At 36.2% G+C, this 27,882-nt stretch overlaps 1 protein-coding gene, 1 long non-coding RNA gene and 1 other non-coding gene across 8 annotated transcripts; all 3 read right to left on the minus strand.

Annotated features, from left to right (window-relative positions):
- Nucleotides 1-1,140: 1,140 nt before the first annotated feature.
- On the minus strand, nt 1,141-26,776 carry LOC101210917 (auxin response factor 19). Of its 6 annotated transcripts, XM_011650270.2 has the most exons (23): nt 25,691-26,754; nt 23,478-23,590; nt 23,298-23,393; nt 22,862-22,918; nt 22,608-22,763; nt 22,007-22,091; nt 15,527-15,617; nt 15,285-15,449; nt 15,000-15,195; nt 14,298-14,436; nt 13,715-14,165; nt 9,555-9,615; nt 8,203-8,264; nt 7,779-7,881; nt 7,111-7,187; nt 6,978-7,039; nt 6,788-6,875; nt 6,564-6,639; nt 6,390-6,420; nt 4,292-4,411; nt 2,634-2,719; nt 2,120-2,293; nt 1,141-1,892 (listed from the first exon to the last, which is right to left on the minus strand). In XM_011650270.2, exons 1-23 carry the CDS (start codon nt 25,731-25,733, stop codon nt 1,590-1,592), a joined length of 2,835 nt encoding a protein of 944 aa, XP_011648572.1. In that variant the 5' UTR covers nt 25,734-26,754; the 3' UTR covers nt 1,141-1,589.
- Nucleotides 15,940-22,000, minus strand: LOC116401977. Its single transcript, XR_004214314.1, has 2 exons — nt 19,356-22,000; nt 15,940-19,251 (listed from the first exon to the last, which is right to left on the minus strand). It is a non-coding gene; the product is annotated as an uncharacterized LOC116401977 (long non-coding RNA).
- LOC116402275 lies at nt 17,170-17,379 on the minus strand. Its single transcript, XR_004214789.1, has one exon. It is a non-coding gene; the product is annotated as a small nucleolar RNA U3 (small nucleolar RNA).
- Nucleotides 26,777-27,882: the final 1,106 nt, after the last annotated feature.

A 27,882-nucleotide genomic window follows, 5' to 3' on the forward strand; every position in this document is an offset into this window, starting at 1 on the left:
TTCATATACAAATAAAATAAATAATTAAAAGTATATATTCAAAGCCTTCCATGACGCACACGTTGCAAAAGCCTTATGCGACACCAGGTCGTGGAAGCTTTCTGCGACGCCGCAGAAAGGCATATTGCTGAAGCCATCTACGATGTGCTGCAGTGTACAGTGTCACGGACATATTTTTCCAAAGTGTGTTTACCTTTGGTTATATGTTCTGATTACCCCCAGTTTATCCCATCTTTACTTTGCATAACTAATTTAGGTGTTTGCTTTCCATTCTAGGTCATAAAGCTTGGGTGTGACGTTTCGGCATTTTCATATGCAAGCCTGCCAGAGAAGAAAATGTTCAAAATGTACTATAGAGGAGGCATACCAGTTGAATCCCCGCCCAAGCATTAGTTGTACTCTTTGCAAGCAACCCTTTTTCCTTGCAATTGACAGTCTTTAAATAAAATTTCCCTAAAACGCCAAGAAAGGTTACGACATACATCGACGTTACCCACAACTCTTGGATTTTGATCGGTTGACTTGTTCGTGAGTTAGAACAAGTGCCGCACAATCGTCCATCTCGAGGTTGAAATGCTACGATTGTGACACACAGCAGGAAAAGTATTTCCGACGTGCTTGCCGACGTCATCCGCGACATCGCAGTAACCTTCCTCGATGTTGGTTAGGATTTTCGACAACGTATTGCTAAAAAAATCTTATTTCTTGTAGTGGAATGTTATTTTAATATTAAAACGTTATTTTGAAATAAAATCAAAGATTGAAATTCTCCTAAATTCAAAATAAGAATTTGGTTATTTTAAAATTGCATTTTAAAATCAATAGTTGTGATTGAAGTCAGTTTTAAAAAAAAAATTATAGTATTTCAACGATTTCTTGATTTGTTTAGGTATTACATCTCTTTAATTTAAAATTTTTGGTCTCAGTTTCGGTTCTTATCCCTAGAAAGATCTCTAACAGAGTTATAGATCACGAAGGGTACTCTTAAGAGGTTGATAGAAGATGGCAAGTACTACAACCTCCAAAAAAAAGACCGAAATTTGCTATAATCCAAATATTTAAGCTTGTAATCCCCAAATGAAAAGGTAAAAATAAAAATAAATAAATAAATAAATAAATAAGGAGTAAAATCTTTATAAATATTTGAAAACAGCCTGATATTTAGCGCACAATTTGCCTCCACTGATTACAGTGATTCGAAAGAATCTTTATACATATCAAGTCAAATAATTAAACCTTCCCAAAAAATTTATAACTTAAAAGTTGAAGAAAAATAAGCCCATCAAAATTCAAGGATAGGAACTTATTTCCAGACGTCTCACCGTATATATATATATATATATATATTCTTTTTTTCTTTCTTTTTTCTTTTTTTTCTCCTTTTCCTATCAGGATACTACAAACTAAACCATTAAAAGTAAACAAATTAAAATCTCTGCAATACCTTCTCCCCCCGGGCTAACCACTACATTGGCAAACGCAGCAGGTTCAAGATCGTACTTGGGTCACAATCCCCAAAACATGTAACACTATTTTTTTTTAGTTCCACAATGAACTACAAGCATCATACACTAGAGCAGTTCAAATACCTAGTAATACATGAGCTGTTGGGTGGTTGCAATATTTTGGAACCCGCCATCATATATAGTTTGACTTGTGCCAGCACCACCCATCCCAATTCCCATCCCCATTCCCATGGCTGCCTGCTTGAGGGCATGCTGAGCCGCTTGTGGATGCATTAGCGCTTGTGCCGCACCCATTTTGCTCAATGCCATTTGCCGTTCATAGGACGCAAGATCAGCTGCAGACAAACCTGATATGTGTCCCACATTCGGTGGAGGAAGAGGGGTAGAATTTGTCCCTGGCGGGGTGGGCTTGCTACCCCATGAACACTACAGCATTTGATTACAAAAAGATTTCAGTGAATAGATGAAAATCCAAGTCCTATAGGGACGCAAAATAATTTTTCTCAGTGAACCCACATTTACTAAACCCATAAAATTCAGTTAAGTCTCTCCACGTGACCCTAAATTGTCCACCCAAAATAACCAAGCTGAAATACATGTTGGCACTGGGAACTAAATCAAATGATGAGTAATATATAGGAAAAAGGTTGCACCTTAATTGGTTTGCCACAGACAACTCTAGCATTGCCCGTTTGGATGGCTAAAGCTGCTTCAGCGTTAGTGCTATATCTCACAAACCCAAAACCTTTATCCCGTTGTACCCTAACATCTTCAATTGTCCCGGCACCAAGGGCATGGAAATAACGGTGGAGATCAACTGAAGTAACCTGCAGAGTATAAACAAAGAAAATGATGCAATCCTAAAAGAATCAAGCTATAACATGACAAACTTGACACGCTTTTAACACAAGTTTTAGTCATAAAAAGGAAGGATTGGTTGTCCTACACATTACGTGTGTGTGTGTGAGATCATATATGATGAAAACAACGCTTTGATGTAGAAAAATGAAAGAAAAAAAAGATCTGACAAAAAGCATTAACTTTCTTAGATAAATTTTAGAAACCCATCCCCATTCATGCTTATGCCTTTAGAGATGGCAGAGCCCTCCATTTGCAGGTTCAACAACTACTATGCATACTATAATATCATCGAAAGAGTTCCCTTGCCTCGGGAGCAAGATTTCCCACATAGACGGTTGTGTATTGAGGATTGTTCTCAGGTGCGTCCTCATTGGATTTCTCCTGACCACCATCTGCAAAGACAGCCATGACAATGTTGTGAAAGTAAAACTAATAAGGGAAAATTATAAATGTCTAATCAGAGGGCTGCAGTTTGCAGAAAAAATAAAGAGAACAGAAAGCTCAAGTAAAAACAATCACCGATGGCTATTCCGGATAAAATAACTATATTAGACATCAATAACAAAAAAAGAAAAGATAAATAACCAACATGACTATATAATATGTACCAAATTGTCCTCATGTTACTCAAGAGCCAATAAGCTACAGTTTAGCGTTGTATTATTGCATACAAATAGAGATGGACTCAATTAAGAGTACTCAAGCACCAACATCTAACAAGCTCTACAATTGGTTTCGGTTGATGCTACAAGATGAAATCGATTGAAGTGTTCAATCTTAATCCGTGTTTATTTTTTAAAAAATGTTGTAAACCATACCTTATTTTTTATACTTTTGTTATTAGACCCTTGTATGTTTTCTTTGGGTTTTTGGTATTTTGAGTTATGGGTAGAGTGAACTTTTTAAATCCCTCTAGTCAAGTAGGAAGGTTTTAGGGGAAGAAGGGGAAAGCAATACTTAACTTTTGGGTGTTTGAATTTGAGTTTTGTTTGAATGAGAACTTCCTGGTAGATGATAGATTCTAATTGTCATCTTTTGTAAATCTTGAACCAGGGTTGCATGCCAAGAAAATTTATGTAAGTCTGACCATTTTGCTTGTGTAGTGATCGAACTTGAAGTAAAAAACTACTTATCTCTTGATCTTCGATCAAGAGATAATTTTGGATTGTCGTCAAATTGATTGGGGTCTTAGAATTTGATATTAGATATTCAACAATTGGGTTCCTAATTTTCAAATCCTATAGTTTTCATATCACCATAGCTCAATAATAAACACATCCCTACTTCCTCCAAGAGGTTAAAATTCAATTCTTCAACCCCTAAAAGGACTACATGTGTTGAACTGTCTAAAAATTTAACCAGAAATTTTAATCAATTTTGAACTATTCAAAATTAGAGATCAGAACCAAATACATTGGTCATTAAGATATTCAGAATGTAATTAAAATTTGGAGATGGTTAAAAATCATAGGTTAAAATTGTTTAACCTGGGATTACAAAATTCAGAAACACAAATGAAATTCTTTCCCTGTACTATATTTGCCAACTCTTTTTAACAAGAAATATGAACCTATCCAAGAATAATTATGTCTAAGCAGATTTTGGAATGATTATTCAATATAAATAAGCAAGATGCAGACCTCAAGGTTAATACATTCAAAAACATATGCCTCTAATTAAACAAGATTCAGCAAAAATGTAGGTTTAGTTAAACACATTGGCCACAGTTCTAATGCACGTGCAGAATATAGATATAACAGGAGAACAGGCAAGAAACAGGTCTTTGGTCATGAGTGTAAAGATAGATCAACAAGGAGAAAATGCTCTCTGTGGAACAGCCAAAAACTATCATGCGTGTAGAAACCTTGAAAGATTTGCAACAATCGATATAAGAGTTTAAATCGGTAAATAAAAGAAGGATAATAAAGCTGAAAATCTCAGTCAAATATCGTTCAATGAAATACCTGAAGTTCCAGATGTAAGCTCTACAACACTTCTGGAATCCGAACTCTGTTTGTCATCGCCAGAATTAGCACCTTTTGTGGCCCAATTACACCTAATCTGTCGACTCCCAAGCCACTTTCCTTTATCGTCAAAACAGAAAAAGAAAAACAATAATAATAAATAGAACAGTTTCTGATAAAAAGAAACAACAATACTAGTACTTATGTCCTAAAAAGTGAGCATGAAGAAATAATCTTCACGACTCTTTTAACACAAAAGTGCACAATAATGAAATCCAGTTAATAAAATAACCCGAAACCTGATATGCATAGTTTATTACACAAGTGTGACCTAAAAGAAATGCATAATCTTTTAACTAGTTTTGATATGAAACAAGGAATCAAGCCTGGACTTCAGGATCTCTACCCAACGTTCAATCTTTATGTTTCTATTTCTCATTGCATGGCTCAAGACATGATATTGTTTGGAACACTAAAGTTCTGTTTGACAATATTCTTGTTTCTGTTTCATGTTTTTTTTGTTTTTGTTTCTCATTTTTTAATTAATGAACTTATTTCTTAACTGTTCTCATTTATTGTTAAGAAATGTTTCTTCAAATTGGGACAAATTTGAGCAACTGCAGAAAGTAGTTTCTCCCTGTAGCTTTTCTATTTTATCTTATATCCTTTCAATAATAGTTTCAAAAGAACCGTTCAGCTCAGTGGCACGCCCGCGTGTGTAGGATTCCTTCTCTGATGTGTTTTTTTATCTTTTTTTTATCTCTTCTACCTTTTTAATAATCTTCTTTTATTTTTCTCTAATGGTCTTTTTCTTTTTTTCCTTCTAATCTTCTTGTTTCTTTGATAATTATCTTTTTCTTCTTTTAATTATTTTTTCAAAATAACAAATTTGACAAAATAATTACAACCTATAACATAGTCATGAATATGTTATAGTAATAGAAAACTATCATTGATAAAATTTAAAATTCTGTTATATCTTATAAATATTTTAATTTATTTTAAAATTTTAAAAAATACCCCTTAGTTTAACTTTTAATGTTAAATTTCTCAATAATTAAAAATAATTATTTAAATTTTATTCTTAAACACATTTTAATTTTGCAAAATACATGTTTATATATAATTTTAATTTGGATATTATAAGAATACAACATACTAAATCAAAATATTTATAAAATAAGAATACAACATACTAAATCAAAATATTTATAAAATATAGCAAAAATTCATATTTCATCGATGATAAATACTAATTGACTTCTATCAAATTTCAAAAGTTTCATAATTTGCAACCGTTTTCCTTTTAATTTTTACTTTTAGTACATTTGAAACAAGTTAGAATTTTAAAATATAACATCAGTTTATATTTGCTTAAATATTTATGACCTGAAATTTAAAATTCATTTGAATGGACTTAAAAAAAATGTTTTTCAAGAATCAGTTTCATTTAAATACTTAAAAAAATTTTAAAATTAATAAATTTTACAAAATATTTACCAACTATAGCAAATAACTATCAACTACCATTGATGGTCATTGATATGTTATAGTGATAGAAAACTATCATGTATAGAATCCAAAATTTATTATAGTGTGTAAATATTTAATTTATTTTGCGATTTTTAAAAATATCCATAAATAGTTTTCATAAAAATACTTATATGTTGGTTGACAACTCTTTCTTTAAAAGTGTTTTAAAATACACATTATTGGTTTGTTATATATTGAAAGTGATATTACTAATATCAACTATTCATCGTTTGAGTGGTCACCATTCATGGGGTGGCCACCAGTGGTAGTGGTTGGAGGCGGCAAACAGCCAAGGTTAAAGGTGGTAGCCGGAGTTGGGCAGTTGAGCGACCATCAGTGATGGTCAAGGGTGGTAATCAATAGCAGAAAGAAAAAAGAAGAAAGTTATTAAAAAAAAAGAAAACATGAGAAACGCTTGTTTCTTCTTTTATTTTATTTTCTAAAAGAAACCAGAAATAGAAATAGTTTTAACAAACTTTTTGGAAAAGCGAAAAATGAGAAACAGAAAAATAGATAAAAGAAAATACAACAGAAGATTTCCAAACAAGAGAGAGTGTAGGCATACCATTTATGTCATTAATTGCACTTTGAGCATCCTGGAAATAGAATAATTAACTATCAACAGGAGTACAACTATGATCTGAAGAAAGCAAATGCAAGACTTCCTATATTGGTAGGAAAAGGGTGGTGTTCAGGAAGGGTGAAAACGTCATATTGCAATTTGTAACAATTCCAAAACCTGCTCATTCCGAAAAGCAACAAAACCATAACCCCTCGAACGTCCAGTTTTCTGGTCCCACATAACCCTTGCATCCCTGAAGTATTTGAGAAAGATAAGTTAGAAATTCTAGAACAAGTTGTTCTCAGTTGTATAGCATTGAGTTAGGATTTACCATATCTCAACCATTTAAACATAAGCCAAATGGACAGACTCCTAAACAAAAAATTAGAAAACAAACTTACGAACAACTGGGGTAAACAGAAAAGCATGCAAACAATGTAGCATCAGTAACCTCAGGGCTGAGATCACCAACAAATATATTAAAATGACCTGGAAAAATTACCATATAAAAATATCAGCAGCCGCAAACCCCAAACTCATCATCATCAGAAACATAATCAAAGGAAAAAAGAAACAATCTAAGCATACAACCAGATGTGTCTTCCCTCTGACTACTCGCATATGCCCAATTAACTTTTATAGGCTGTCCAAACCTGTGCAAAATTGTATTGAAACGTATGATTCGGTTAATGTCAATAGAAAAGTAAGAAAGAACTTCACTTACAAGTTTCTTCCATTGAGAGAAATAATAGAAACTGCAGCCGATCTGCGATCGAAGTAATCCACAAAACCATAGGATGACTGCATAAAAAAAGAATAATAATAAATAAAATAAAACAACCCCTTGACATAAGATCAGCAACTCAACACCTATTTATAGCAAAAAAATACATAGTTGTGGACAATCTATAGAAAAAATCCTACTCAAGTAACGTTGTGTAAGATTTTTTTTTTTTTTTTTTGAAACGGAGACAAGAACTTCTTTATTAATAAGAATTCAAAGTACAAGAGAGTTATACAAAGAGTGCAAAAAAGAAGTAGTAAACAAAGGAGACCTAGAGGGATCAAGAGGCGCACCCGGACATCTCAACTAGGTTGATACCCCCTTAGCGCCAAACATCATATCCCAAGCATTAGCAAATAAAACTAAAAGAAACAACAATAAAAGCGACCAGCTTAGTACATAGGTCCAGAGATATATAAGATAACAAAAAGCACGTTCAAACAGGACCCTGATCTGTGAATAACACTGGATTATTTTAAATAACTCCATCAGCTAGTTACTGAAGGAAGAAATATTCCTCAAAATATAATAGCCATTAATCGACAGTAGTTATTATCATAATGGAAAGAAATCAGATAGCAACAGATCAAAGTCTAAAAAAACCACACCTTCTCCTTTCTGATGAGCTTACACCCTTCTATGGGTCCAATACTTGAAAAAACTTCTTGAAGTAGAGGCTCGGTGACTTGGGGATGAATGTTTCCAACGTACCTATATTTTTCTGAAAAGTTTAGATTGATGGATTAATAAGAACGAGAAATGACAGAAATGCATGTAAAAACAGTCGGTACTCGGTGTACTTATGAAACAACATACAAACCAGAATGATATAAGTTTTAGTGAACGATGAACATGATATGAAAGTGTCAATGGAAATCAATCAACAAATGCTAAACCAATGAGGAACCCCATAGCTAAGGCAAGAAGGGTTCAAGTTAATCCAAATCAAGACTCCATCTTACTATTCACAAGTTACAGTAAACTACACGAAAAAATAGAAAAGGGAAAATAAAATATCTATTTAACACTCACACACTGCGGCATGTACTTGAGTCAAAGCCAGGAGGCAGATTTCCACTCAAGATAGGTTCTATCTGCAAAATGAAAAAGTAAAAACAAGGAAATGGGGAGAACAAAATCTTCCTAAAAAAACATATCTGCACTCCTCACCCGAATTCCTGCCACGTGTGGAAAAAGATTAAGTAAAAATAGAGGCACTGATAGACTCGAACGAACTGGCAATGGGTATCGTTAAAAGTCCAGGGGGGAAAAGACTCCAATTGACTCATGTTCTTCAGCAAGAAATCTTCAAGGACTTGTCACGAAAGCCCATGTAAAGAACAAGAAGAATATGATACTGATACATTAGCGATCATGTTTCTGAGGGTGATGTTTCTTACTTAGGGTAACAAAGACAACAGGTAAATATGTATCTGGACGGCTTCTACGACTCGCATAATGATTGGCAACAATTTATGCAAGAAGAAAACTAGAAAAGCAAGGATGCGAATATGGTTAATTGAATGTCATCTACTCATTAGTCATTAGCATGCAAATTTATCATGTATGTTATGTCCGCAGTCAAAGTGAATTAGGAGGGAAAAGAAGAAGACTAACTCATAGAAAGCATGAAAACAGCACATGGTTTTTAGATTTGATAAAAGGCAACGCACACTGGGTTTATGTCCATGTGCTTCTCTCGTTTAGACAGGAATATAGTCTCTGAACTATCAAGTATGATTTTTCAACCTAAATCCTAACCGTTGTCTTTCTGCCACGAGAACTTTAAAACCCAAAGCCACGTGTTTCCTTATTTTCCAGCTACTCCGGAGCTTTGGTTATCACATTTTAGGCGCTTAACCGTGGTAAGAAGTGTAGAGCTTCTCGATGGCCATGTTTCTAAGCATCGAATCTCTGGATTGAAAGTTGTTTTCGTAACAAGGGGAGGAGGTCATATGGAATACTATTCAACACAATACATCTTGGTATAACTCCTCGCGAAAGTGTTTTCGTCTCGTCGGCTTGATAATAATTTATTTATGACAATTAGACGAATCCTTTTGAATCCCCGTCTCTTTTCCAAGTTTTTATTTATTAATGTATTCTGAGTTCTCCTTTCTAAGATTGATATTTTATCACCTATTGAGGTTTTAGTTCTCTAATCTCATATTTCATGTTTCCATTTAAAACATTGGGAAAAAAGAAAATATAGCATTTATGGATAAAAGAAACCCCCATTTCAAGAATATAGCTGGGGCGAGAAAGATCCAACCTCGAGTAATAAAAAATAGAGGAATGAGGATCGATCAGAAGAGGGTACATTATCTTGCGACCAAATCTAACGGAAATATACATACACACACACACATAAGAGAAGTAGAAACCTGAGGGGCAGCGAGGAGGCCAGGGTGGGGATACAGAGACTGCTGCATCATTGCCTGCTGTCTAAGCCTCTGATACTGCATCTTCCACGAATAGTGAGATTGAGATGGAGGATACGAAGATCTTGAATTGGGGGCTCTAGAACAAAGCAAACGAAAGAAACAAAACAAATATACAAAGACCAAAGAGGAAAGAGGACGGAAGAAAGAGGGGGAAAGAATAAATAAAAGAAAGAAAGAAGAAGGGAAAAAAAAAAAAAAAAAAACCCTCAAAGGGAGGGAGCAGAGAGAGAGGAAAGACGACCGCAACACAGAGCTTCAGACAAATAGATTTTCGAGTAAATGAGAGCAGATCAGCTTACATCCTTTTTATATAGCCACTTATGACTATTATCGGAGAGAAGAGGAAAGAATTAGGGAACTTATTGTTTAAAACAATATTGAAATAGTAATTATTTTTAACAGCTAAATTTGGACAAAATCAAAATATCTATAAACATTAAACATAGCTAAATATTACAGTTGATACAAGTGCTGATAGACTTCTATCTGACTCATAAAAATATATTTAAAAAAATTATAACTTGTAAATAATTTTGTCTATATTTAAAAAAGAAAAAAACCCTTTCTCAAATTTTCTTTCTCATACTACCTACCAAACACATTTTATACTTTAGTCATTCAATCTTGCTCCACACCTCCGTTTTGAAAATACTTGTACCTCTTACAAAGGGTTGGAGCGTAACCAAAAATTGTACAATAACTAAGATGCAACTCTTGGTTTGAGTTTGATACAATCATGGGTAAAAAAACATGTACAACCATCCTAACTATTCTTGTAGTTATCGCAGTTGCAAAAAATGTACTTTTCCTTCTCTCTAAACCATCACACAGATTACAGTGTCGGATGACAATTAGGGGACAGCTAAAAATTGAACTTCATCATCATATTTACCAAGGGTTGTTACCCCAGCTGCTACATTGGAATATAAACAATATAAATGTTACAATTTACAAAAACGAGAAACAAGCTGTCTTCACTTGCATGGATGACTTCCCCATGCCATTAGAATTTGATTTAATCAGGTAGCAATCGTATAGGTGCTTGGAGAAGAAAGTTGAAACTAAGACTTTAAACTAAATCAACTTCATGATATGCTTCAGGCCACTCACCACCCGTTCACGAAAAAGCACCATCTCCTAATAAAAGTCAAGATCAGGTGGCAAGTCGGTCTCCATATTCGCAGCATTGCACTGGCTGAGTTAATATTTCCAGTCCTTGCCTCAGGCGCTGAGTGGACCTTTTGAAACGTTCCAACAAACTTTAAATATGAACAGCAACCCAGACGAGAGAAGATATAGTCGGTAATATCTTGAACTCCATAAGCCTCATCGATTGAACGATGCAGCCGAGTTGTCATCATACTGCCCTCTCCATGCATTTCCACTATCCGTCCCACTGCAAGCTTGATTGGGAGCCTGAATGTGACCCAAATTCCCATCCAAACTCATCTGCTGTACTTCAGCGGATGACAGGATCTTTATGCTCTGAACACAGCTCACAAACTCACTGTGTAATCAGTTGGTGATTAAGTATTAAGACAGAGAAGAGGTGAAAGGAAAAGATTAAGTACAAGATGATTACAAGTAATCTACTTACTCCCAAGGATCATCACCAACTAGAAGTATATCATTTTCATGGTCCACATAAACAAGTTTCCAATCAGTTCGTTGAGGATCTTCTAACTGCCCTTCAATGCCAAACATGCGGGCAAGATCATGCCTAAGCTCGTCATATCCTTTGTAGCGAGTGACATCGATACATCTACCCACTGATCCACGCTTTTGAACCTTCAGAATTTTAGCAGCTTTAGATGCTTTAAAGTAAAGTTTCAGTCAGAGTTCCAAAATCTCAAACAAAAATAGAAGTTTCAAGCTCGAATCCAAGTATTATTATGAAAAATGTGGTCAATGTCATCATGTGATTTAGTATGTAAACGGAACTTGATCTACCATGCAACACCCCAGAAAGCAATATCAATCTACAAATGAGTATATAAAATATGAAGGAAAATGTAGCTATAGTTGAGATTCGAATAAATTTAATAAAAAGCCAAAGTAGAGAACCAGAGATCAAGATCATAAATTACTAAAAAAAAAACAAAAGATTTTGGTGATTTATCAATGTAAGGGCTTGAACCGACAAAGAATGCGATAGAAGAACCAAGGCAGCTTCCTCAAAATTCGAATACACGACCCAATAAAACTTACCAAGAAAAGAACTTAATTTTATTTGGAATATTAGTCCTCCACAAAGCAACAAAGATTGACTTTCCAACGGGAGAGGGATCCAACAAATATTAAAAGGATTTACAAGAAAAACTTCAAGCAGGTTGAGACTCCAAACACGAACGTCCCTCCACCAACATCTAAAGTCACACTCTCCAATCGAAGACAGGAGATGTATGAAAAGTGGGGAAGATAAGAAGACAAAATACTGTAAAGATACTTCCCCCACCACAAAGTCGAATAAGAATAGAAGGTTCTTTTAGTGGATTGATTTAAATAACTACAAAAGTGATTTACACATTAAGTGAAGAGAGGAGGAAATACAACTAAATCCATAATCTCTTCTTGGTGCCGAGCACACTAAGCCCTACGATTTCTCACTAGTCAATAATCTTAATTTCTCAATGAAAATTAGAATTACACTTGAACATCTAGATAAGAAACAGTAAACAGTGCTAAACAATCAAGAACAATTCTAATCATGAATATCATTAAATATTTACATGAGATACTAGAGAAAGTAAAATAAAGTTGGGCGTCAAACCTTTGTATATGTACGCATGCGTTGACTGTGGTTTGCCCACAATCCACTACTCAAAGCTCCAGCTTCATTTATGTTGACATCATTTGAGCAGCCAGGCTTGAAAGGCAGGTTTGGAACCCCAAAGGACTGAGAGCTGATTGCAGCAGTTGACAACTCTGTTTCAATATCTCTTGGCACACCCCCACCATAGTTAGAAAGTAAGTTCTGAAGATCTTTTTGAGAGTCATATCCCCTCGACAATAAGGTATCTGGTGTCAATCCATCAATGCTATTACTGAAAGGGATGTTGTTACGTGGATGTGATTGTACATCATTATCCAAACATGTAGGGAGTGGGAGAGCCTGCTGAATGGTGCCAGCATCCAAACAATATGATGTCCCAGAAGAAGACCCTTCTAACTGATCAGGAACAGTGCCTTTATACTTTAGTTGGTCTAATCCTTTTGAGTTAGGAAACTCATGTTTGATCCGCAAATCAGGTTTGCTATGTAGCTCCTGTGCCAGGTTAGTTGCAGGCTCAACTACTGAATCTCCACCAAGTGTGGCTGCTCCTTGTTGGTTCTTATTGAGCAGGTTTGACACAGGAACTGGGCAATTATTAGTGGAAGGTGAGGTAGAACAAGATGGAGCATCTCCTTCAGTCAGTCCAGAGTATGCTCTAATTGCCGTGGTTGGTTTGAATTGACTATGGGATTGGGTTATGGGAACCTGCTGTGATTGCATGAGACCTAAACTTGCGAAGCCATTGCTATTAAGTTTTTCTGTTTGTAAGCTGCCTCCACTAGTATTGAACTGCTGCTGATTGGGCAACGGCAATGGTGGTAACTGCTGGTTCTGCGGATGAATGTGTTGCTGCTGTAGCAGCTGAGGCGGTAATAATGGGCTAGCCGGGGAGAACAATGGTTGCTGCTGGTGTTGTTGCTGGAGCTTCTGTAGCAGCTGCAATTGAAGTTGTTGCTCAGTCGGGATTGGCTGTGAAAATTGCTGAACTTGAGGATGCTGTTGTGCTTTTTGAGACAGACTTTGTTGCAATAATTGTAGTGGGGCCTGTTGAAATTGTGTCGGCTGCTGTTGTCTCGGAAGAAGGCTAGATTGCTGCTCTATTTGTGGCTGAAGCTGTGTTTCTTCTGATAAAGATGTAGTCTGAAATGAATTCTTATTAGATGGTTGACTAGTTTGATGGGATTGAATATTGCTTGCAAGCAATTGCTGCTGTTGTAGCTGAGAGTATACAAGCGGTTGTTGCATACTTGGATTTGGCAAATGGTTAGCAGCAGTTACACTGTTGTTCAGAAGAACGGATTGTGAGGTCTGCTGTTGCCGCTGTGACTGTTGTGACTGGAGTTGCTGCTGCTGGGGCAGCTGCTGCTGTTGTTCCTGGGGTGGCAATTGCTGCTGCTGTAACTGTTGGCTTGCAGAAACTTGTAATAATTGCTGCAGCTGCTGCTGTTGGGACCATGTAGTTGGAGGAAATTGGCCAACTTGGTTCTGTTGATTTGCTTTGCTGAATTGGAGATTTGGTGAAGACAGTACTGGTGCTTGAAAACTCAATAATTTGGATGGGTCATCATTGGTAAGAGTTCCATGCAGAGCACTAGGCGCAACCATAGACGGCAAAATTCCAGATTGTGCTGCTGGGAATTGATTATTATGTTGCATGCTCATCCACTGCACTAAACTTAAACCAGGAAAGATTGAGCTTGGCGTATCTTTCATGCCAAAGTCATCACCAAACCATGGCATGGCTCTCTTAAAAGCATTTTCAATATCAGATTCGTCATCTGCATGATAAAACCTAAAGATCACTACAACATATTACAGGGGAAGAAGCACTCCTGAAATGTCTCTCCCAATGCTGCTTTCCAATCGCTTAAACATATGATTCCAAAATTATTTTTGTAGGTTTCAATTACCTGGCATCCCTTGTTGTTTAGGAAATTTGGGTCTGAAGAACGGAGGCGGACATATGTAGAAGGGAGTCACAACAGGCTCAACTTCCCATATTGAAACTCGATTAGGTCGTTCACCAGCTGCGGATTCATCCCATCCAACCTTCAATAAATACGTATCATTGGTAAGCAACAAAAGCAGGGAATAAACATTCATGGATTGAGTATCACAATACATTTTTAAAGTAATGCAAAGGATAACATGTTGTCGAAGTTCAGTATAATTCTGAAAAATGGAATTTTGATCTGATCAGAGAAAATTTAAGATTGTATCATCATTTTGATCTGATGAACGGAAAATTAAATATTGTATCGTCATGTGTGTGTGTGTGTGGATCGGTAAGATGTTAAGCAAAGATAAATCCTCCAAGAGTAGTATTCTATTTCCCTGATCGCACATGTTAAAAACTGCTTTCGAAATTTAGCTTTATGTATCGTACAAGCATTTGCACCTAAAATGGGACAAAGAACTGGAAAGGACAAATAACTGAATTCTGCATGTATATCTTGGACAAGTCTCTCTAGAACAATTGAAGTTAATAGACTGATCCTTATTTTTAAATACCTGTGAAGCTTCCTTTTACCAAAGACATTGAGAACATGAATTATAATTTTCTATCATTTAGGAATACATGTATCTAAATTCTTCAAGAACTTATACAGTACCTGAAGATTCCGCCACTGTGAATTTTTCCATCTTACAGAATCCATGTCGCTGATACCAGTAATTGTACCCATATATCTTCGTACTCCCGACTCCTCAGTTTCAAACATCATCCTAAATCGCATGCCAAGTGAAACTTGCGTATACATTGCTTTATTATACTTGGCCAAAGGTATCACAAATTCAGAAGGACTGGCCCTGAAAACTCATGAAATGAACGTTGGCACCAAAACTGAAATCACACAAAATTATAGTAGAGTTGGAAAAAAATACAAATAAGGACTTACCTGGGGTTGTAAAATATAGTAAAAGGACTGTTATTTGCAGCAGCATGAGCCGCAGAAGCAAGGATTCCTATGTGCATGCTATCACTTGATATGACTGATGAAGAGAGAGCAGGCTGCTGCCTGTTAGCACGCCTTATGCCTAAGAGAAGCTGTGACTTTTCATCTCTATAATGCATGAATTTATATGCGATCAGCCTTTGTCTAAACAAGAATAGGTGAGTTACAAACTGCTGATTTTATACCTTATAAAGAGCACAGAGTCTCCAGCAAAGAGTCGTTTTGTGCTCACAAAAACACTCCAACCAGTGGTCAGAAGGTGTCGTTTTGGTTGGCCTGAAAAAATGCAATGTACATTTTTATGAATTTGCAAACTAATCAAAATGACAACATTCATATTCATATTCTTCTAAGTATATTTGGGTAAGTTCCCACCATCTTGGTAAGAAAAGTTCTAGATAATAGAAATGACAATCTACTAAAATGAAAATGGAGAGACAAATATAAGCAGATCTCACTAAAATAATAAAAGATAAATCAATTTAAAGTAAAAAATTTAGCTATCCTACAGAATATTTCCTAACAATTGGAAATTAGTCTCATGCAATACTGACAAAGGCACGAGTCCTCAAGAAATAATAATGTCTGCATTTATTTCTTTTTTTTTTAAAAGGAGACAAGCTTCTTTATTATTAAAAATCTCAATGTACAAAAGAGCTATACAATGAGAATAATAGGGAAGCCAAGAAAAGAGGGAGAGATAGAGAGATAGGATCAGTAGATGCACCCAAACATCTCAACTAGGTTGACACCCCATAGCACTCTCATCATATTCAAAATACAAAGAAAAGACCAAAGTACAAGAACAATACTAAGGTCATAAAAAGACCAAAGTAACAACCAAAATAACTACAAAAGCTACCTACAGTAGACAAAAGCAAGGCTGAAAAGTAAAACATAACGGCAGAAATGCATATAAAACCCGTCCAAACGACAAAATCACTAATTCTGAACTGGCAATCGGGGTAAACTACATTGTAACTCATCCGATGAAGGCGGTCCAATTGAGGCAGATGTCTTGAATGGAGTAATCTTTGAATTCTGCATTTGAAGAACACCAAGCTGCTGCGTTTCTTTTAGAAATCTCTATGATGTCAACCCAAATCCCATTTTTTTTATCATGGAAGATGCGTTGGTTACGTTCAAACCAAATCTCAGCTAGAATCACTTTTATCAAATTAACCCAAATTAGAAAATGTCTTTTTGATAAATAAGGCATCCTCAGTAATTGGCGCACATTGGCGCTAAACGAACCATCAAAGACCCAAACTGATTTGAGCATAGAAAATATGCTAAACCAACAATTTGATGAGAAGGGACAGAACATGAATAGGTAAATTAATAGTTCTTTGGCTTTGATAGATGGGTGTGGGCTCCTCCCCTTTGCTTGGAGAGGTTGGTCAGGGCATGGGTTCATTTTATATTAAGTTAAAAGGCCTAAAATTAATTATCAGAGTAAGGATAAGGAGATTTTTAGCCACATAAATTCACAGAATAACCAGCTCCTTGAGCTCTCATCTTAGACTCATTAGAGGTTTGCTTATGTTATAGTGTATATGTAATTGTAGGAGCTTGTTAGTCTTTTGTCCACCATTGTAATTTATTATGATTAGTTTAGGGTTTTCATTGTTAAAAGAAAATTAGGGTTTATGGATTATTAGTATTTTCCATCATTATTTTCCTTTTTGGTATTTTTCCTTAGTGTATTTTTCTTTAGTGATTTCGTTGGAGATTTATTTAATCCCTATATAAAAGATCATTATGTACTCTGAATTATTAGGATTATATAAAATTAGCATGGTAAAAGGGCTTTAGGTTTGTTTTTCAAAGTTGTCAGACCACCATGCGACCATCTCAGCAGGACAAGCCTACCATGAACGATCCTCTACAGCCACCAGACCATGGGGTCCATTGAATCGTTAATCACGCTCTAGTCACATGACAGAGACTCATCCACCAGACTTAGGTTCTTGTCTCCTTAGAACACAAGGACACAAATGTACAACCTATAGAACAAATCTTGTTCAAGTAAGGTCATCTGTCGTCAGAGCTTTAGGTTTGTTCTCATTGAACCCTAATCGTATTAGTCTTGTTCGATATCTGCCTCCATCGAAAGAAAGGTTTTTGACGAAGGCAGGTCTGTCCCCAATTACCCAAATGTCTTTGTCACAGACTTGTTTTCACCACGCTTGCTCATCCGAAGTTCGCCAAGATCCGTTTGTCACCTCCGCCCACATCGGGTGTCTCCCAACACCGTTGTTCACATCCACGTTCGCACGGTTGAAGATTCGTCGGCCATCCATGCCCAGCCACACCATGTGATTAATCTCAACCCGATTAGCCTCTGTTTGCTCTGTCTGCATCCAGATTCGTTCTATTCAGATACGTTCAAGATTTTTCGGATATGTTGAGTGCTTGTCCCATATCATCGCCATTCAAATATGATTTTAACATCTCAGTTCCACTGCCAAATTTTAACATCTCAGTTCCACTGCCAAATTTCAACTTCACTTATTCACGCTTATATCTATCCATTGCCTCACCTTTGCTTGTGGATTTCAATTCTGTGTTGATTTCATTGGTCAAACCTACTGTTTGAATCAATTTTGGTTTATCGGGTCCAGTTCAGTCATCCTAAATTGGTTCAATTCAATCAACCTATTTTGGTTCAATTCATTTAGTCTCGTCTAGTTCAGTTTTGGTTCAGCCAATTTGGTCTGGTTCTATTTAAATAATAATAATAATGCAAGTCTCTATTCCTGTTGAAAATAATTGTACTAAGGGTATTTGTGATATCTTTACACCCTTGTTTATTTCCTTTTTTGTCAAGGCCCATTATGGCCTATAAATATTTCATCCCTTGTATTCTTTTAATGATAAGAAAAATATTGACTCATATCGTGGTTTTTTCTCCCTAAACTAGGATTTTCCACGTATACCCAGTGTTATTCTTTCTTCTTCTTTAATTAATTTTTATAGATGATAAGTCAGTTTCAAGAAATTGCTGTTATGATTGAGAAACCTAGTAACCTGGCGCAACAAGAAGCAACAAGTTGTAGCCCAAAGTAGTGTTGAAGCTGAAATTTGATCATTAGGTCATGGAATTTGTGAAGGAAAATGGCTAAAACACCTCTCAACAAGCTCATAGTTCAAACTGAAGATACTATAAAAGTACGTCGTGGTAATCAATCTTCCATACGCATTGTAAGAAATCCAATACACCATGATAGAATGAAACATGTGGAGATAGATTGCCATTCTATCATTGAGAAGATTGAGATAAATACTACCAATTTGAGTTGTCTACATATTAACCAAGGCTCTACATCAACCAAAGCCTTGGTGGACTAATTTTCAAGCTTGGAATGCTAGCATATACCATTTAGCTTGAGAGGGAGTATAGGAAACCAAGTAAAATTATGCAGCAGTAAATTAGGGAACTAGTTCAAGATTATTTCCTTGTGTTTTATTCTTTCCATATAGGATTAGATTGAAAGCTTAATTTTATCACATCAATTGATAATCCTCTTTTATATGTCAGTCTTTCTCAATCACTAAAGGAATAAGAAAATATCTTCTCCTATACCTAGATCCATTTCCCATGACTAGCATAAATGTTCTTGCACTTATCGTATTGATTTTTGTGTCCCTATGACTGTTTATCATTTGTTACATGTTCTCTTGCTTCTGTCTTGATTGCTAAGACAGCTCGTGAAGCTTTGTCTCATTCTAGATGCCGCACTCCAATGATTTAAAGAGATGAATGTCTTGGATATAATAGTACTATGAATTTACTATCTCTTCTTGCAGGAAAAAAGGCTATCCGGTGCAAATGGGTGTTTGTTTACAAGATTAACCTTAATTCCAAGAGAAGGGGATGAGAACTCAGGGTTCTTCCACAGGTTCTTGGCTGGAAAAAAGAGAGAGAGAAAAAAAAGGAACTTAATTTCAGAAGAGATAGTCTAATCTGGGAATTTCATGAGTACAAGAAAATCCCAGGGCCAAATCACATACCTTTAATCTGAGAATAATCTGGGAAAACTTATCAAAGGCTGTTTTGGCGGAATTCGGTTTGAATGAAACCAAAGAATTTTTCATAATAAGGAGGCATTTGGTTAGACCATTTTGAAATAGCTAACAGAAATGCGTCAGTTTGGTCATTGGTGTACTTTACACAAAGATTTTGAAGCTTTCTCCATCCAAGTTATCTTAACTGGCAGGCCTTCATTTTCCCAGACAATGCAGTCACCTTCTTCATGAATCACATTGTTGAAGCCATCACTAGAGGATTTTTATCTTTGCTTTCTCAGGCTTTTCACGCCTCATTTGCACTGCCCTTTTTGTTGCTCATCTTATTTTATTTTAACGGCTTTTCAGCCTCTGCTTTGATGTACTTCAGAAAGCTTTTACTTTGTATCTTGAACTGTATATTTATTTGGATATGATGAGGGCGCTAAGGGGGTGTCAACCTAGTTGAGATGGTCGGATGCACCTCCTGATCCCATGTTCTCTTTTTGTTTTGCTCTCTGTATAAACCTTTTGTACTTTGAGTTATTATTATCAACAAAGAGATCAATTTCCTTTTCAGAAAAAAAAAAAAGAAAAAAAAGGTTAATTTTGATGGATTGGTTGCTCATTAAAAAGTGTGTCATGTGGCCAAAGGTAATGCTCAGATGTATGTGATAGACTATTGCTAAGCTCACTACTATCAGGTTATTCATTTCTAAAACACAGATTATAAAGAATGGACTAGCTTCTATTCATGTATAATCCTTACATTGTGAAAAGATTAGATTGAGCAAACAAAATTTGACTCTCTTGACCTTCTTCAGATCCAAGCAGAACAGATTATTCAATTCTGTGGCAGCATTTAAAATTTGGCCTTTGCATCACCTTAACATTAAAAATGCCCTCCATGGCGATCTTCAGGAAGAAGTGTGTGTGGAGCAACTAATTTGTTGCTTAGGGATAGAATGATAAACGTTTCGCCTTCACAAACTATTGTATGGGTTAAAAAAAAGTCCACAGGCATGGTTTGAAAATTTTAGTCAAAAACTTGAGCAGTTTGGAATGAAGAAAAGAAAATTGAATCACTCAGTCTTCTACCAACAATCTATGAATTTGTATTATTTTACTTGTATATGTTGACGATATTCTCATAGCTGGAAGTGATATATTAGGTATATTGTCTCTCAAATCCTTCCTCCAAAGTCAATGCATACTTCTTGGGAGTGCTAAAGTAATTCTTGAGTATTAAAATAATGAGAAGCAAGAAGGATATATTTTTATGTCCAGAGAAACTATGTGCTTGGTTTGTTGTTGGAGACCAAAAAATTGGAAGTCAAGCCATGCAGTACTCTGATGATGCCTAGTCAGCAACTTTTGAAAGATAGCAAGCCATTGACAAATACTGAGAGATATAGAAGATTGGTTGGAAAGTTGAATTACCTTACAGTAACATGACCATACTTAACTAATTTTGTAAGTGAGTCAGTTTACAACCTCACCAATCCTTGGGTTTAAGTGCCACAAGTTCTATGCTATATGAAGGCTTCTGGACATGGGATCTTATATGAAGATGATGGTCATATGAAGATTGAAGCATTTCAGATGTTGATTAGGCAGGATAAAAAGAAAAAGACAGAAGATCGGCTTCTGGCCGTTGTGTTTTTGTTGGAGACAATTTGGTTTCATGGAAGAGTAAGAAGCACAACGAGGTTCGTGTGTGTTGTTTCAGAATATCTTAAATCACCAGTTAACCCAAACGCTTAAACCGATGGGTGAAGGCAAATTTAATATGATATCTAACACTCTCCCAGGCTTGAAATATGAAGAGAGACTCATCGAGTGGAAATCAATTTAAATGGGGAGGAAACAACAATGTAAGGGCTTGAACATAGGACCTCCATGGATCATCTGCTCTATACCATCTTAAACCACCAATGCACCCAAAATTTGCAAAGATCGGCAAGAAAGCAAAAGAGAAGTGAATACGAACTGCTCAAAGTGCTTGGGTTATAGTAATTTTCTTTCAATCTACAGCTGGTTCTTATTATCTATCCACTCACTGAAAAATAAAACAAATTAAAGTTCTATATGGAAACACCACTACACCATCGCCAAAGATTGATATGTAAATGTTCCATTTGATATCGTAAAAACATATTAATATGAACCAGAGAGGAAATTGTTAGACCTCCAATATTATATCAGTACAGGAGGAGGGGAAATAAGTTTGTTAAGGGGGGAGACACGTGTGAGTGATAGGTTGGTTAGTGATAGGTTGGTTAGTGATAGGTTGGTTAGTCATATAAATAAGTTTGTTAAGGAGGGAGACACGTGTGAGTAATTGGTTGGTTAGGGATAGGTTGGTTAGTCATATAAATAAGTTTGTTAAGGGAGGGAGGGAGATGGATTATTTTTGCAGTATTTGAATCTTTCTGTTATTTCTTGGAAGAGAGGGAAACAGAGAAGTGTTAACTTTCTGCTATATAAAATCAATAAGATTGAATTCTCAGTTCGATTGGCTACGAGTTCCATCAGAAATCCCCAAAATTTTTCATGATGGAAGGCCAAAAAGAATGTAAACTGTCAGTCAGACAAGGAAATATTAGCAGACATCTTCAACTGAAAAGGCTAAGGAAAAGAAATGAAGGGTTCCATACCACGGTAAATATGTCTGAATGTCCATGAATTATCATGCAAATCTCTAGCCACTAGTTCCTGAGCAGGGGGTTGCATCGAGTAGTCCTATAATTAAAAGTCTTCAATATGAGCTTATAAGAAATATACACGTACAAAAAAACAAATATGAAGTTCAAGAAATTTTTGGTGAAGATCTTTATTTAGTCTCTAAGCCGTTGATCCATTTCAAATTTGTCTTTAAAGCTTAAACTAAACATATACATTGCAACTTCAAATCACATAAGATGTCTTTATTAACAAAAACAACTAGTATTAATACAATTTAAGTTGATAGCTGAAAACTAATTAACTCCCTCCTTTATTCCAGCCGCTAATTCCTAATTCCTAATGATGTAGACTAGCTGGTCCTCGATACCAACCTAAACCTCCCAGCCAAAGTACTAACAGTAACCAATTTTCGATATTTGTACCAACACCATATAACAGGCAGATATACACATTGTGTAATTTGGGGGGGAAGGGGGTTTAATGCCCTTGTATTTCTTAATAAAAAGATATTGCAGCATCCTAACCAACATAATAAATGAAAACAATTCTGAAAATATGAGATGAGATGCGCACTAATGGGGGGAAAATCTTCTCGGCTGCACGACGAGGCACAGAAAATCCACCGTGGGTGCTAGTGTCACTAGCTGTTAGAGTTTTGCAGAAGAATTCTGCAGGCTGCCTACTTTGCTTGAGGCCAATATCAGATGCCAACAAAGCTTCTTTTTCATACTGTAAAACATAAAGTCAGAATATTCTTTTGCAAGATTTTCTAATGTATAAATGAATCCAATATGCAGTGTAGAAGATTGTTTGACTGGTTAACGTACTTTATTCACTGGTTGAAGGGTCATTTGTGCATACACCTCATCAGTCTCAGGATCAGCCTGGTTCAAAACACAAAACAATCATCTCATCTTGTGCTCACATATTTATTAACAGGTCCTTTCTTTTCTTTTCTTTTCTTTTCTTTTCTTTTCCTTTTCTTTATTATTTTTTCTTTTTTTCTTTTGTAATATTTTGGCAATCATCCACAGAACGTTCATTTCTTTTCAGCCTGCCAATGGCCTGTTAGCATGAATCTTATAGCTTCTAATAAAAGATAATGGTTGAGTGCAGTAGTTACAAAGGCCATGAAAAACAAATTATCGTGATTCAAGTGCTGACAAAGGATTAAATCGAACTGCTGATTTATTCTTTAAATATTTATTAGTTCAACTTAAGAGATTTCATTAGATCTAAGGGGCAAAGCCCTCGTAGCTGTACATGTAATGTGACATTGTGTAGCATGCAGATCAACTTTGAAGGAAGGTTAGGGTAGTTTGGAATGAAATCAGTCTCCTTATTCATCGATGCTGCAACCTGAAAGGTTTAAAAGGAAAAGTAAAATCAGCAACCACTATACACGAGTACACGTTCAAATAAATTGAAAGACAAAGTGCATACTTGTTCACTGTGGCCTTGAGGGAAGTAAACCACAAGACTTCCTACTGGAGGTAACGAAACAAGAGGCCCAGCACAAGCATGCCATAACTCAGAATTAATATTCTTCCTTTCACCTGTTCTCAAACCAAATAAAACTCATTGCCTTTCAGAGAAACCCCAGGGGAGGGGGGGATGCTTGATTAATGAAATGTTATTTTATCCAAAAAGAAAAAATAAAAAGGAACCATGACCATTCATTTTATTATGAAATGGGGTACAAAAGAAGTTCCTGTTGGATAATAATTACCTAAGAAGCATGTACATGGATACGACACGAGACAGACATGATGACACAAATTTTTTTAAAATTCTTGGACACAACAAGGCAAGGACACGTTTACTAAAATATTCATTTTTCAAAATATATCTCATTTTTATAGTAAATGGATTGATGTATTTACATGCGACTTAGCTTGATGTATTCCACGCTCAAAAGTTATTATTATTGTCATATATATGTCTTTTTAGTCTACTCAACGAGTGTTCTATGCATGTCTAATGCATTTGTTGCACTAACAAGTGTCTGATAGGTGTCCACTAGACACTTAGATAATTACAAAAAGCACCTTCATTGACTAACGAGGATAGTAATACCGTAATCCCAAAAGAGAGGAGACTGCTTGCTCCAAGTAATGGCTAAAAGAGGAGTAGAATCAATAAAATAACCAGTCACAATTCTTATCCATGAAGATGCAAGCATACAACCAGAGATTCCAAAAAAAGGCATGAACACAATATAACCAAAGAATCTTTTTGTGTTTTCTAAAGAGGTGCTCTAAAAGCAAAAACAGAGATAAGAAAGAGTATTACTGATTGCGGAAATTCCCAGCCAAAAGCATCTTGTATAAAGGGGGTTGATGCAAGAGTGCCTGACCTCCCAAAGGAAAATTTTTACATTTTTAGGTAAACAACCGGACCAAACCTGTTGATACACAGCCAAATGAAAATTTTCACTGGAGGATAGGGCTTTGACTTTGATTTTGAAATGAGAATGCCATTTAGTTCTAGAGACTAGCACCCTGAGTCTTCTCTAGCTGTAGCTTGTAGGCTGTAAAAAAAGTGGATAAAATGGCCCAATTATCAACTCAACCTCCAAGAGGTTTCTTCTCAGGTGGGAGCACCCAAGATTCAGAATCTGAACACTAAAACTCAGCAATGAAGGCATCCTTATCGTTTGAAAGGTGGTAAGGTTGAGGGAAGATATGTTGTAGAGTAGAGTTCCCAAGCCACATAACCTTCCAAAAAGAGGTGTTATTCCATTTCCCACCTTTACAGTTGTACGAGCATACACTGTTTCAATTTATCAACCAATTTCCAAGAGCATGTGGAAGAGTATATGGTTTTGGCATCGGGTTTAAGGTTGAAGGGAGTGTGTCCATATTTGGAGGCAATAACCCAATGCTAAGGAGCCTTCTTTTCATGGTACGCCATTTCCATTTAGCCAAGAGAGAGCCAAGAGATGTTCCTTAGTTGAATATCCAAAATCCCAAGGCCTCTAGGACAATGGAAAACATTCCACTAAAGAGATGAAATCCCTTGTTCTTGTTTTATTCTCTCCCTCTGGGAGATTGTATCCCCAAACAATTTATGTCTTTAATGATGAAAAGTATGTTTCTTGTTCAAAAAGCACTTCCGATTTCAAGAACCATAATGAATTGGTTCACTCAAGACGGAAAATCAAACTTATTCCGTCAAACAAAGGGAACGAATAAGCAAATTTTTAGAAAGTGCGAAGCATAACACAACTTCAGGATCTCTCATCAATCGTGTTCTTGAACATAATAGAGGAGATCAGCATGGAAGGTCAATTCAATGATTGCTAAGATTTGCAACAATGTGGCCAATTGCAATGTGATATTAAGGATGGTCCCGACATAAAAGGAAATCAAAGAGGTCAAGGTAAAATCATGCTGCATTTTTCATTCACTTCAACAAAAAATGGGAGAAAAACGAACTTTATTTGCTCACTTAGTTCAGACAAAAGTCGGTGTTAAACTGGGGCATGATCAAGATGCTACGTTACTGCATCCGAGAAAGAAAAGAATCCCAAATATACCATTTCAGTGTAAAAAATAAGTTTTTGATCCGTGATTAGAAATTAAAGAAGTGGTAGAAATAAGGGAGAAAGGAAATCAGAAAGCAGATATTGAATACAAATTGAGGATAAGAGTTACCTTCTCCAGAATTGGCTAGAAACCCATTTGAGGGAGCTTTCATATTGTAAGATAAAACCGACAAATCTAAAAGGAAATCCGATCACCACCTTCGTACCAGCAAGAACAAACCCATGCAGCGCAGCAGAAGTAGATATTATATGAAGGAGAGGCCTAGCCCATTTTGCAAATCATTAGTACACCAAATTGACAAGACATCAAGGAGCGGCATCGCTATTCTATTCCGATCCCAAGATAGAAGCCTCCTCCTCTTTACTATGTATAAAAAGCCTTTACTCAAACCCTAAGGATGTAGCTGAGTGAAACCAAGTCCTTAGTAGAATTATCAGTTTTGCAGCAATTTCAACTAGTTCATATAGGAGAACTTAGGTGCAAAAGAGTCTTCCCAAGTAGCGCATCCAGGATGTACAGACATTAAGGCGCCAAACAAATGGCTGTAAATAGTAATTACGAGTGTAAACAACAGGTTTCGTTGAAGTTCCAACCAACCAGAGATTTAAGTAATGGGATTGAACTAAAAAAGATGGAGCTTGTTAAATCCGCGGAAATTACAATAAACGCTTTTTGCGTCCAAGTCCATCCCAGAGTCCAAATCTTGACATGCTTCCTCCACAGAAGAAAAAAAAAAGCAAAGTCGGACTCTGCCTACCTCAGCTCAGCTCCTTGAAGACAAAAGTCGCCGGCAAGTCCACCGCGTCAGACGTAGGAAAAATTAAATGAAAGAAGCAAAAAGGGGGAGACAGAAGTGGTATAGTGTTACAGTTTGGCTTGTGAAGGAAAGAAGTGGGTAGCGAAATTGTGGCGGGGATGAAACAGCACAGACTTGTCGCCGGGAAATCAAAGGCCTAAGGTAAAGCTAAAGCAAAAAGGTTTGGGAGAAAAAGAGGAAGGAAGACAGAGGCCGACATCAACTGGACTGACGGAACAAGGAAAAGGGGTATACAATACAAATTATATATTTTTCTTTTTTTAAAATAAGATCCATCTCATTATGATATTAATAACATAACCCCAGAAATAAAAGAAGGGAAATGATTGATTCCAGTGAATAGTGTGAGGGACTTGGATTTTTTTTTTTTTTTTTTTTTTTTTTATCGATAGCTTGCATAGTGAGTGTTTAATAATTGGGTGGCCGTGGCCTTCGGTTCCGCTCTAGGCCAGAGTCAATAGTTATGAGCGCTGGACCACACCACACCAAGGAATGTTAACATTATTTTAAAAAAATTAAAAAATTAAAACTGTAATAAAAGATTGTTAATTGTTAACGACTTTCCAACTCCAGAAATTGTAGCAACCGATCCCGTCAGTGCCAAGTTCTTGTGCAGCCTGTTCCCCCTCATAGTCACGAATAGAGGAAAAGATTTCACTTTTGGAGAGGGCAACATTTTATATTCTTGGCTTTTTAGGAAAATAAAGTAAAATAGCCGCAAAAGCAGGAGCTTTCCACATGGGTCGTCTAGTCTCGTCTTCAAATGATTCCCACCCTCGGATGGAACAGCTAGCAATTAAATGCAGGGAATGATGCGGGCGTTGTTGGAGTAAGGACTTCATGGAAATTACAGACGTGAAAACACATATTCCTGGGAATTAATTCCCACCATCCAAATAATAATGATGGATGGTTAGTGTTTGGGTCCTACTTTTCTTAATCTTCCTCTTTCTGAAAGCTTCCACTGTTTCAAAGTAATTTTCCCGTAACTATCTCTGTATTTCAGCTTTTAAGTCCCCGGACCGTGTACCCAACTCAAACTAGATCATCCATATGATAGTGGCCCCCAAATTCACACGCAGCTAACAAAATCTTTTGTTTGGATTTAGAAATGGTAAATGAAAGGGCAGAGAGAGAATGTGTAATTAAGGCAGAGAAAACTCGAAGGAAAGCACAGACAACCATGTGAAGTGTAGCAGCACTTGTCGGGCTAACTACCTCCAACTCCGACCTAATTGTGGTGTGGGTCTAACACTTTTTTTCTTTTTTTTTTTCTTTTGGGGTTTGTGTGGCTATCATGCTCATGCCAGTTAGTCACTAATTCAGTGCTCCAATGCCTTTAATACGGAATTTTCAAATGCCTCCACACTCCCACTTCCAATCAATCTAACCATCATCGAGGTTTTGAGGAGATACAGTGGGTTATCTTTATCTTTAAGACTAACTATATTTTGTGTGATTTATAAAAACTATTAAGTTAGAA

The sequence above is a fragment of the Cucumis sativus genome, chromosome 2 (assembly GCF_000004075.3).
Source record: "Cucumis sativus cultivar 9930 chromosome 2, Cucumber_9930_V3, whole genome shotgun sequence".
NCBI classification, from domain to species: Eukaryota; Viridiplantae; Streptophyta; class Magnoliopsida; order Cucurbitales; family Cucurbitaceae; genus Cucumis; species Cucumis sativus.